The sequence below is a fragment of the Mobula birostris genome, chromosome 9 (assembly GCF_030028105.1).
Source record: "Mobula birostris isolate sMobBir1 chromosome 9, sMobBir1.hap1, whole genome shotgun sequence".
In the NCBI taxonomy this organism is placed as follows: Eukaryota; Metazoa; Chordata; class Chondrichthyes; order Myliobatiformes; family Myliobatidae; genus Mobula; species Mobula birostris.
Window position 1 is genome coordinate 146445518 of NC_092378.1, and position 12605 is coordinate 146458122.

Below are 12605 nucleotides of genomic sequence, written 5' to 3' on the forward strand. Positions count from 1 at the left end.
TCAGAGGGACAGAGGGAGAAAAAGGAGAGTGAGAGAAAGAATGTGTGCATAAAAATAAGTAACAGATGGGGTACGAGGGGGAGGTGGGGCATTAGCGGAAGTTAGAGAAGTCGATGTTCATGCCATCAGGTTGGAGGCTACCCAGACGGAATATAAGGTGTTGTTCCTCCAACCTGAGTGTGGCTTCATCTTTACAGTAGAGGAGGCCGTGGATAGACATGTCAGAATGGGAATGGGATGTGGAATTAAAATGTGTGGCCACTGGGAGATCCTGCTTTCTCTGGCGGACAGAGCGTAGATGTTCAGCAAAGCAGTCTCCCAGTCTGCGTCGGGTCTCGCCAACATATAAAAGGCCACATCGGGAGCACCGGACGCAGTATATCACCCCAGTCGACTCACAGGTGAAGTGTTGTCTCACCTGGAAGGAGTGTTTGGGGCCCTGAATGGTGGTAAGGGAGGAAGTGTAAGGGCATGTGTAGCACTTGTTCCACTTACACGGATAAGTGCCAGGAGGGAGATCAGTGGGGAGGGATGGGGGGGACGAATGGACAAGGGACTTGTGTAGGGAGCGATCCCTGCGGAATGCAGAGAGGGGGGGAGGGAAAGATGTGCTTAGTGGTGGGATCCCGTTGGAGGTGGCGGAAGTTACGGAGAATAATATTTTGGACCCGGAGGCTGGTGGGGTGGTAGGTGAGGACCAGGGGAACCCTATTCCTAGTGGGGTGGTGGGAGGATGGAGTGAGCGCAGATGTACGTGAAATGGGGGAGATGCGTTTAAGAGCAGAGTTAATAGTGGAGGAAGGGAAGCCCCTTTCTTTAAAAAAAGGAAGACATCACCCTCATCCTAGAATGAAAAGCCTCATCCTGAGAGCAGATGCGGCGGAGACGGAGGAATTGTGAGAAGGGGATGGCGTTTTTGCAAGAGACAGGGTGAGAAGAGGAATAGTCCAGATAGCTGTGAGAGTCAGTAGGCTTATAGTAGACATCAGTGGATAAGCTGTCTCTAGAGACAGAGACAGAAAGATCTAGAAAGGGGAGGGAGGTGTCAGAAATGGACCAGGTAAACTTGAGGGCAGGGTGAAAGTTGGAGGCAGTTAATAAAGTCAATGAGTTCTGCATGCGTGCAGGAAGCAGCGCCAATGCAGTCGTCGATGTAGCGAAGGAAAAGTGGGGGACAGATACCAGAATAGGCACGGAACATAGACTGTTCCACAAACCCAACAAAAAGGCAGGCATAGCTAGGACCCATACGGGTGCCCATAGCTACACCTTTAGTTTGGAGGAAGTGGGAGGAGCCAAAGGAGAAATTATTAAGAGTAAGGACTAATTCCGCTAGACGGAGCAGTGTGGTGGTAGAGGGGAACTGATTAGGTCTGGAATCTAAAAAGAAGCGTAGAGCTTTGAGACCTTCCTGATGGGGGATGGAAGTATATAAGGACTGGACATCCATGGTGAAAATAAAGCGGTGGGGGCTAGGGGATTTAAAATCATCGAAAAGTTTAAGAGCGTGAGAAGTGTCACGAACATAGGTCGGAAGGGATTGAACAAGGGGTGATAAAACAGTGTCGAGGTATGCAGAAATGAGTTCGGTGGGGCTGGAGCAAGATGAGACAATAGGTCGGCCAGGACAGGCAGGTTTGTGGATCTTGGGTAGGAGGTAGAAACGGGAAGTGCGGGGTGTGGGAACTATAAGGTTGGTAGCAGCCGTCATTATTTTGTAAGAATAAATAAAGAGAGAATAAATATAGTTCTAGCTGAGACCCTCATGAAAGCAATTATTTACCAGCCTCAGCATTGAAGTCCCCACAGAACCAGGCTTGTGGTCTGCTGACTCAGGAAACTTGGTGTTTGATCTTGTCATGGGAGAATGATGATAGCTGTATGTGGTTACAAGTACATTCAACTGCAGTGGCACGGAACAAATCACATTGAACCCAAGTCTACCGGTGCTCCTTCGTACAGAATACTGAATCCCTGGACATTGCATCGAACGGGAGGAAGCATGCTTGTTTCGTATGCGGAGCAAGAACGGCAACGGGGAAGTAGGATTAAAAGTTTTTACAGAGTTATGTTGGCCATGGCACGTACAGGGCAACTTACTGTGTGGGAGCCATGACCTGGGCCCGCTGTGGTGAAAATGTATGCACTGAAAGGCAGCACCAAAAATGGAGAGCCTTCTGCACATAGGAGGCCCATTCAATCCACTGTCCAATCAACTGGCCACATGCGCACTTGGATGTGGTTCAATACGCTGCCAAGAGAGGCCTTTTGGACTCAAGTTGGCATTGCCCTCATCCCTTCACCTCACCCGTGCTCAGTTCTGGTCACCTCATAATAGAAAGGATGTGGAAGCTTTAGAGAGAGTGCAGAGGCGATTTGCCAGGATGTGGCCTGGATTAGGGAGCATGTTTGTGAGGAGAAGTTCAGCGAACTAGGGCTTTTCTCTTTGGACCGAAGAAGGATGAGAGATGACTTGATGGAGTTTTACAAGATGATAAGAGGCATAGACAGAGTGAACAGCCAATATCTTTTTTCCGAGGGTGGAAATGACTAATATGAAGGAACATAATTTAAAGGTGATTGTAGGAAAGTGGAGGTGAGATATCAGAGGTAAGTTTTTCACAGAGAGTGCAGAGTGCATGGAATGCCCTGAGGCAGATACATTAGGGACATTTAAAAGACTCTTGGAAGCTGATAGATGAGATCAGGTGAGGGGGAAGGTAGGTGGATAGGGTGCTGGGATGAAGTGAGAAGCAGGGAGATGATAGGTGAAAAAGATAAAGAACTGAAGATAGGTGCATGGATGAAAGAAAAACAGAGGCCTATGTAGAAGGGAAGGGTTGGATTGATCTTGGACTAGGTTAAAAAGTCGGCACAGTACTGTGGAACAAAGGACCTGGTCTATGTTCTGTGTTCTAACTGATTAGCGGTATGGAATTATTGAGAGATACACTATGGAACTGAACATCCCTAGACTGTTTCAAAAACTCTGTGGTTTGATGTTTCATATTCTGTGTGTTATTCACTCATTTTTTGCCATTTGTGTCATTCGTTCTTTTTTTGTGCATTGGGTGTTTGATGTTTTCTTTGAATGGGTTCCATGGTGTTTCTTTGTTTCGTGGCTGTCTGTGGGAATACAAATCTCAGGGTTGTATACTGTATACATACTCTGATAATAAACGTACTTTAAATCTTTGAGACAGGCCCATCAGCCCACAAGGTCTATAGTGACCATCAACCAAATATTTACGTTGTTCCTACATTAATTCCATTTTTATTCTCCCCATCAATGACCCCCACTGAACACTAGGAACAATGTACTGTGACCAGTGAACCTTTGGGATGTGGGAGTGCAGACTCCACGCCAGCAGTGCCCCACTCTGGTTCGAACCTGGGTCTCTGTCACTGTGAGACAGCAGCATTAGTCTGCTATGCCATTGTGCCACCCATTAGCTTCACGTGCACAGCCTGCAAAGGCGTGTTGGAATGCACTGCAGTTAATCAGGAGCCGCTCTGCACGAAGTTCCCCTCGCTTGATTGCTGGAAATCTGCAAAAAAAATTTCTGTCCAGCAAACAGACTATGATAAGTTCACAAACACAAAGGATTCTGCAGTTGCTGGAAATCCAGAGTAACACACGTAAAATGCTGGAAGAACTCAGCAGGTCGGACAGCACCTGTGAGAAGGAAGAAACAGTTGACGTATCAGGCATTAGTTGAAAGGCAAGGGGAAGATTTCTCTTCCAGTGTTTTTCCCCCTTCTTCCGGCTTTCATTCCCCACTTTGGCTCCCCTCTTACCTCGTTTCTTCTCAACTGCCCATCACGTCTTATCCTTTCTCCCATGGTCCACCCTCCTCTCCTATCAGATTCCTACTCCTGTCGTTTTCCATCTATCACCTCGCAGCTCCTCACTTCATCTCCCCTCCCTCACCCAGCCACCGTTCCCCTCACCTGGTCTCATCTATCACTTTGCAGCTTGTACTCCTTCCCCTCCCCCACCTTCTCATTCTGGCCTCGTCCCTCCTCCTTTCCAGTCCTGCCCGGCACGTCAACTGTTTATTCAGATGCTACCTGACCTGTTGAGTTCCTCCAGCATTTTTTTAGATTATGAAAACACTCAGTCCTCTTTTATTGTCATTTAGAAATGCATACATGCATTAAGAAATGATACAATGTTTCTCCGGAGTGATATCACAGAAAAACAGGACAGACCAAAGACTAATACTGACAGAACCACTTAATTATAACGTATAGTTACAGAAGTGCAAAGCAATACCATAATTTGATGAAGAACAGACCATGGGCACAGTAAAAAAAAAGTTCTCAAAGTCCCTGAGTCGATCGACTCCCGAGTCCCCGATAGCAGGCGGCAAAAGAGAGAAACTCCCTGCCATAAACCTCCAGGCACCGTCAACTTGCCAATACCTTGGAAGCAGCCGACACTGAGTCCATCCGTCCGAAGACTTTGAGCTTCCGACCAGCCTCTCTGATACAGCCTCCCGAGCGCCATCCTCTGCCGAGGGCCTTCAACCTCTCCCTGGCCGCTGAAACACGCAAAGCCGAGGATTTTGGGGCCTTCTGCTCCGGAGATTCTGGTTACCACACAGTAGCAGCGGCAGCAAAGTGGGCATTTCAGAAGTTTTCCAGATGTTCCTCCGTGCTCTCACGTCTGTCTCCATCAAATCAGAATTGTGCACGGTCCCCTACTTGACAGATTACAGATATCATCACCGAAGTGGCCGCGCGCGCTGCTGTCGCACCGCCATCTTCTCCCCGCTCCCGGGAGGACATTTTGTGTGTGTTACTTTGATAAATTCACCGAGTACAGTAGTTCAGTGATTGGTTGAGCAGAAAGTGAAGGCTTCAGCTTTCCACCCAAGTGCATAGATAAAAGGCAGCAGTCCTGAGTGGAACTTATCAGTTTTATACACAACCTCCTATGCACAGAGTTTGCACTATCTCCCTATGTTTGTGTGGGGTAATTAGTAATTGATTTATTATGGCCACTTTACCAAGATACACTCGGTGGCCACTTTATTAGGTACAACTGTGCACCTGCTCATTAATGCAAAATTAGATGGCAGCAACTCAATGCATAAAAGCATGCAGACATGGTCAAGAGGTTCAGTTGTTGTTCAGAATGGGGAAGAAATGTGATCAAAGTGACTTTGACCTTGGAATGAATGTTGGTAGCAGATAGGGTGGTTAGACTATCTCAGAAACTGCTGGTCTTGTGGGATTTTCAAGCGCAACAGTCTGTAGAGTTTATAGAGAATGGTGTGAAAAACAAAAAAAAAACATCCAGTGAGTAGCAGTCTGTTGGCAAAAACACTTTGTTAATGAGAGTTGTCAGAGGAGAATGGCCAGACTGGTTCAAGCTGACAGGAAGGCAACAGTAACTCAAATAACCACACGTTACAACAGTTGGGTGCAGAAGAACAACTCTGAGTGCACAACACACTGAACCTTGACATGGACGAGCTGCAGCAGCAGAAGACTCAGTGGTCGCTTTATTAGGTACAGGAGGAATGTAATAAGTTGGCTATTGAGTATAAGTCTGATACTTCCAGTTCAAAAATGCACTAGCTTTAGGAGCAGACACCAGAACTAGATTGTATTCCATGTTACAGAGCCAACATTACATAATATACCACATTCAAGCTCAGTAATATTTAAACTTTCTAATTGTCAAAGCAGACTCAACTGGAATTAGATTGCCCATTAATTTGTGACCCTACTTTGGAAGGAACGCTCATTTGTTTCTTCCCACCAATCTTGCAGATGGGATCGAAACTTTACGATTTCCTCCTTATAATGTTCCTTGTTTCTCTTCTATCTTGTATCAGATTGCAGGAGAATGAGATGAAGGTGTTTCCTAGACATAGATGTTGTCAAAATTAATTTGGTCTTTCTCCAACACTTCTTCAGATGTTTGACCTTTGCAGTCCCTGTGCTATTTTAGTCACTACAATAACCTTTGAAAAGTGAACCCACCATTTTTTAATCATTCTGCCTATTACACTGCTGGTGTTTAGGGGCAGCAATGAAGGACCTCCATCTTTTGGTTTTCACTCCTGTCTATCATACAAGTTCCAGATGGAGACTCAGGAATACCATCGCACTCAGATGTAGAAGGATTCTTCAGTGCTGGTCTATAACAATTTTGCTTGACCAGTCAGGCTGCCCTGAGCTGAACCCCCGAACATATAACTCATAGTCTGGCCTCTACCCTTTGACCTGTTTGGCATGGGTGACTCAACCATGTGCCAAAGCAGAAAGTCCTGACTCCAGCCAACATATCTCTCTGGGTCATTGAGGCACACAAGCCTCCAAACCCTACAACAAGGTTGGGGTCCTCTTGGAGGTTATTGCTTATTTATTTAATATTATTCTTCCATTTTTCATAGACAGAAAATTTTGCAACCACTGCTACAATTTGTATGTTTCATAAAGTGAAAAGAAAAATCAATAATAGATTCTTTTCCATTTGATTTATTTTCAGAAACTTGAGCTTTAATGAGTTTGTTTGTGACTGTAACCTTTCTTGGTTACCGAGCTGGATGAATGAGGAAGAAGCAAATGGAATGATCATTGTTGACAGTGAATTCGTTAAGTGTGCCAAACCTTCAAAGCTAAAGGACGTATCTGTGTTAAGTGTTAATTTTTCAAGCCTTTTCTACGGTAAGTACCGACATTAGCAATCTAGTTCTGGAGTGGCAAACTATTTCAAGATTGTGTGTCCAAATTGGTGATGATATTCTAAAAACTTCTCATGTGCCAAGATCACATGAGTGGACTTGGAGAGAATGGTTCTGATAGCAGGGAAGTCTAGGACCAGAGGGCACAGCCTTGGAATACAAGGACGTCCCTTTACAATAGAGAGGGGGAGGAATTTCTTTAACCAGAGGGTGGTGGAAGTCATTGCCACAGACTACTTTGGAGGTCAAGTCATTGGATACATTTAAATCAGAGGTTCATAGGTTCTTGATTAGTAAGGATGTCAGAGGTTATGGAGAGAGCAAACAGGAGAATGTTGGAAGGAACTAATAAATCAACCATGATTGAATGGCAGAGTAGACTGGATAGGCCAAATAGCCAAACTGTGCTCAATGTCTTATGCTATTATGGTAATTTTGAGTGGAGATTATCATTGATTAATGAATAACTAAGAATAATTTGGACTTTTTAAAGGAAAACGGGATAAGTCTTGTTGCTTACTTACAGGTTGTAAATTAAAATAATTCATTGCTTCATTTAACAGTAAAATTGATCGTTATGTATCTTATTATGGATGGGGTTTAAAAAATCAGGGGTAACACTGCATGCCATGTGCTAACAAAATGTTTTGTGCATACCATCTTGGGCAAGCATGCCACGGGTTTGCCACTTAATCCTTACCAAAATTCAAGATTCAAATTTATTTACAGATAGATAGATAGATAGACAGATATACTTTATTGATCCCGAGGGAAATCGGGTTTTGTTACAGCCACATCACCAAGAATAGAGCGTAAATATAGCAATACAAAAACCACAAACAATCAAACAACAAAATGCAAACTATGCCAGATGGAAAATAAGTCCAGGACCAGTCTGTTTGGCTCAGGGTGTCTGACCCTCCACGGGAGGAACTGCAAGTTCGATGGCCACAGGCAGGAACGACCTCCCATGATGCCCAGTGTTGTATCTCGGTGGAATATGGCTGAAGTCCAACAGTAAAAAGTTCAATATCCGGGCTACAAACACGTTCCTTGATTGTAATATGACCCGGATTGCACCATCTGTTGTTAACCAGAACAGTAAGCCCCCAATTCCTTTACGCTTACTGCTCTCAGTGCACTTCCGGTCAGCCCGAACGGTCTGGAAGTCATCCATGGAAAAGTTTTGATCGGGTACATCATGTGTACATCGAAGCATACAGCAACATATGGCATTTAGGCTAGCAACCAGTACATCCGAGGATATGCTGGGGGCAGCCCACAGCTGTCGCCACACATTCCGGCGCCAACACAGCTTGCCCACAATGCTTGGCAGGACAACACAGAACACAACAAAACAGAAGAGCAAGAGCAAATCAAGCCCTGTTCCTCCCTCTCCCCTACCAACGTACATCCAGAGTCTCCCAACACGTCTTCAACATCCAGTGGGCTCAGGCTTGGGCTCACAGATATTGGGCTTCTACTTCCCCTGAGGGCTTGTAGAGATGGGGGTTCCGGCCAATGAGTCTCAACTTCCAGACTTCAATTACTATGTTATGGTTTAGCTTGAAATATTAACGTGAGCTTTGATTCATAGGGAGCATTCAGGCTAGCACAAAGCTTGCGAATCATGCATACACAAGGTTCTGCAGATGCAGGAGATCCGGAGTAAGACACACAAAATGCTGGGGGGGGGGGGGATTCGTGCTGAGGTTCATTTTTGAAGTTGGCTCTATTCATAAGGACAACCATTCTTGCACTATCATAAATACCCTTGAACTTCATGGATGTTTCCAAAGGCAAGTTGTAAGTCAATCATGTTGTTCTGGGTCTGGAGTCAAACATCGACCAGACTGTGTAAAAGACAACAGATTGCCATCTCTAAGGGAAACCAGATGGACTTCCACTGCATTCAGATGCTTCATGGTCATCAGTACAAATGTCAACCATTTATGGAATAAATTTAATTTAAATTTGCCCGTATCATTGAAGGCTTTGAACTTATGGTTACATATCATTCACCAGGACATCAAAGTGGCTGAATACAGTGCTGTGCAAAAGTCTTAGGCACATAATTAGAGCTAAGGTGCCTAAGATTTTTGCACAGTACTGTATTTGTCACAGTGGAGTGGAACAAATACGGGGAATGGCCAGGGTGCTGTGCCGTGGGGAGGGGTGTGGGAAAGATGCCAAGAAAGAACGCCGGGGCATGTGTAGTCACACCCAACCCTGAGTCACCGAGCAAGGTCATTTGATTCCATACAACACACATCAAAGTTGCTGGTGAACGCAGCAGGCCAGGCAGCATCTCTAGGAAGAGGTACAGTCGACGTTTCGGGCCGAGGCCTGACAAAGGGTCTTGGCCCGAAACGTCGACTGTACCTCTTCCTAGAGATGCTGCCTGGCCTGCTGCGTTCACCAGCAGCAACTCTTATGCGTGTTGCTTGAAATTCCAGCATCTGCAGATTTCTTCCTGTTTGCGTGATTCCATACAGTTGGTTTATTGATCATTACAGAATGTCTCTGATGCTTATTGCTCTCTTCCTTCTCCCTTCCCCTTTTCCCAACCAGGATTCCCCTCTCCCTGTCCCCATCCCACTCCCAGTCCACAATAGAGACCCATATCAGAATCGGGTGTATCGTCACTCACATATATCATGATTTTTTTGTGGCAGCAGCACAATGCAAGACATAAAATTTCTACAGTACTCTGCAAAAGTCTTAGGCATCCTTGCTACATATATATATGTACCTAAGACTTTTGCACAGTATTGTAGTTATCTTACACTCTAGATTTGTTTCAACAAACTTTATTCTGCAGTGTCTTGCCTTTTCTTTACAGGGTCTGAGCTTGTGGCCTGCTTGCCTGACAGACAGCCAGTAGTGAACCTGTCCTCCGTGATATCGCAGAACTCCAGCAGAGAACACTGTATTGAGCTCTGTTTTAATGAGGGCGAACCATACGCTGTCTTGGACAATGAGAGTCATTGCCTGTGTGGCTCTGAACTGGAACCGGATTCGGTCCCTGCATGCACGCACGAGGCAGCGGACACTGGGTTTATTCAGGTCTGTGGCTGCACTATCATAGAGCAAGCTTTCAAATCTACAATTGCGAATTTTGCCGAACCTCGCACTTTCAGCCTTTTCGAGGCTGCCCGGTTGACTGTTAAAACTTTAGTTAACATTAGCACTTTCCAGTGGGACTTTGGAGACCTGTCACCCCCCTTGAATACGAGCAGCCACACAGTGTACCACAAGTATGGACTCCCGGGGACATACCTGGTCAGTGTTGCCTTCTTCGTAGGCAGAAAGCTTACTTCACTGCACGTGGAGATAAACGTCACTGCTCCCCAAAGAAGGCTGGAGATGACTTGTCCTCTTGTGGTCCAAACGAACCAAAGCATAGACGTTAGGATCTACAACTGGGATAGCAACAGTGTCACTGCATCGTGGAGTGTTACATCAAACAATGACACAGAAAGAGGTAAGTGAAAAGCTAATCATATTAACTAATTCCCTAACTTCAGTCTCCAGCTGAAGCCATTAATACTTACTTTAATTATTTTAATTCTGGCCCCTTGAGCCGCTTTTCATGTTTACTTTAATTCCAGCCCTTTAATTGCCAGGCAATCCCGCAATTAGATTATGAAGACATGTAGTCCCCTTTTATTGTCATTTAGTAATGCATGCATTAAGAAATGATACATTATTTCCTCCGGTGTGATATCACAAAACACAGGACAAACCAAGACTGAAAAAACTGACAAAACCGCATAATTATACATATAGTTACAAACAGTGCAACAATACCATAACTTGATGAAGAAAGTCCGTGAGCACAGTAAAGTTCAAGGTTTCTCAAATGTCCCACATCTCACCCAGTTGGGAGAGGGAAGAAAAACTCTCCCTGCCATGCCCGACCATAATCCGACTCTGAGTCATCCGAAAACTTCGAGCCTCCAATCAACTCTCCGACACCGAGTACTGAGTGCCATCTCTGTCCGAGCGATTCGACCTCTTTCTCGGTCGCCAAAAGCAGGCAAGGCCAGGGATTTTGAGGCCTACCCTCCGAAAGACTCCCGACCACACAGTAACGACAGCAGCGAACGGGCGTTTCAGAAATTTCTCCAGATGTTCCTCTGTGATTTCACGTCCCTCTCCATCAAATCAGAATTGTCCACGGCCCCTATTTAACAGATACAACATCATTTTTCACCGGAAAGCTGCGCGCAGCTATTTTCTCCTCCCGCCTTAACCTTTATTTAACCTTAACCTAATCGTGGGACAATTTACAATGATCAATTATCCTACGGGTCTGTGGACTGTGGGAGGAAACTGAAGGGCCAGAAGGAAACCCATGTAGTCACGGGGAGAGTGTACAGAGGGTGGCAGGAATTGAAATCAGGTTGGCTGTACTGTATCAAGGTGATCGCACTGGGATTATCAACTGTGTGGTTTGTTCAGCCAGGTGTCCTTTGAATAGTCATTATAAGAAACCCAGCACTCCAGACAAGTGTGTATTCCCCTGCCTCTTCTCCATTCAACCAGATTGAGTGGGCATAATCTTAAAATTACTGATAGACCAGTAATGAATGGGTTAGCGTAAAGCTTTACAGCACTAGCGTTCAGCAATCAGTGTTCAATCTCTGCCACTGTCTGTAAGGAGTTTGTACGTTTCCCCCGTGACTGCTCCAGTTTCCCCCACGTACCAGTGATGTATGGGTTAGAGTTAGTAATCCGTGGGAATGCTATATTGGCGCCACAAGCATGGCAGCGCTTGCGAGCTGTCCCTAGCAATCCTCGGACAGTGTTGGACTGTGACGAAAAGGAACGCATTTCACTATATGTTTTGATGTACAGGTGACAAAAAAAAATCCATTCAACCAGGTTGTGTGGGCATAAGTTTAAAATTACTGATGGACCAGTTTTGAATGCAGATTCAATTTTAAGGTCTGAATCCCCATTCAATACCGATCCAAAAGTTTCCTGTCCTGGGAACCACTGCCTCAAATTTTCCACTGCAAGATTAGATTAGATTAGATTCAACTTTACTGTCATTGTGCCAAATACAGATACAAAGCCAATGAAATGCATTTAGCATCTGACCAGAAATGCAAAGAATAGTGTTATTTACAAAATAACTGAGAATTAAAAAAGTGCTACGGCACACAAATATAAAAGTACTGAGACAGTACAATACGGATGCAATACTGCTTAGCGCTGTGATGTGAGGTTCAGCAGTGTCACAGCCTCAGGGTAGAAGCTCTTCCTGTGCCTGCTGGTGCGGGAGCGGAGGCTCCTGTAGCACGTACCGGATGGGAGGAGAGTAAAAAGTTCATGGTAAGGGTGAGATGCATCCCTGATAATGCTTTTCGCCCTGCCCAGGCAGCATTTATGGTAGATGTTCTCAATGGTGGACAATTGGGTGCCGATAATCCACTGGGAGGTGTCCCCAACAATCTGACAAAGATCTGACTGTACATATATACAACCAAACGAAACATTGTTCCTCTAGACCACAGTGCACCCACAAACATATATCACAGCACATAAACCAAAATGTTACCACAAATAAGTTAATAAAAAGTATGTGAAATGCACAGCACAGGTAAACAGCAAACAACTCACTGTCCTGGTCATAAGACCTCGGTGGTGGCAGGGTATTCATTAGTCTCACAGCCTTTGTGAGGCCTAATTTGGAGTATTGTGTGCAGGAAAGATGAAAATAAGATTGAAGGAATATAAAAAAAAATACAAGGATGTTGCCAAAACTTGAGGACCTGAGTTATAGGAAAAGGTTGAAATGGTTCGGACTTTGTTCCCTAGGACATAGAAGATCAAGGGGAGATTTGATAGAGGCATACAGAATTATGAGGAGTATAACTAGGGCAAACACAAGCAGGCTTT

At 45.0% G+C, this 12605-nt stretch overlaps 1 protein-coding gene across 5 annotated transcripts in view; it reads left to right on the forward strand.

The window, feature by feature from the left end:
• The window catches only part of pkd1a (polycystic kidney disease 1a), a 291165-nt gene that overhangs the window by 97323 nt on the left and 181237 nt on the right, over positions 1-12605 (forward strand). For all 5 annotated transcript variants that reach the window (XR_011887311.1, XR_011887313.1, XR_011887314.1 and 2 more), the window contains exons 5-6: positions 6503-6681; positions 9541-10182. Coding sequence is in view for 1 of the 5 variants with exons in the window: in XM_072269063.1 (XP_072125164.1) it covers positions 6503-6681; positions 9541-10182 (821 nt within the window). In the remaining 4 variants the exon portion in view is untranslated. The remainder of the gene's footprint in view (positions 1-6502; positions 6682-9540; positions 10183-12605) is intronic.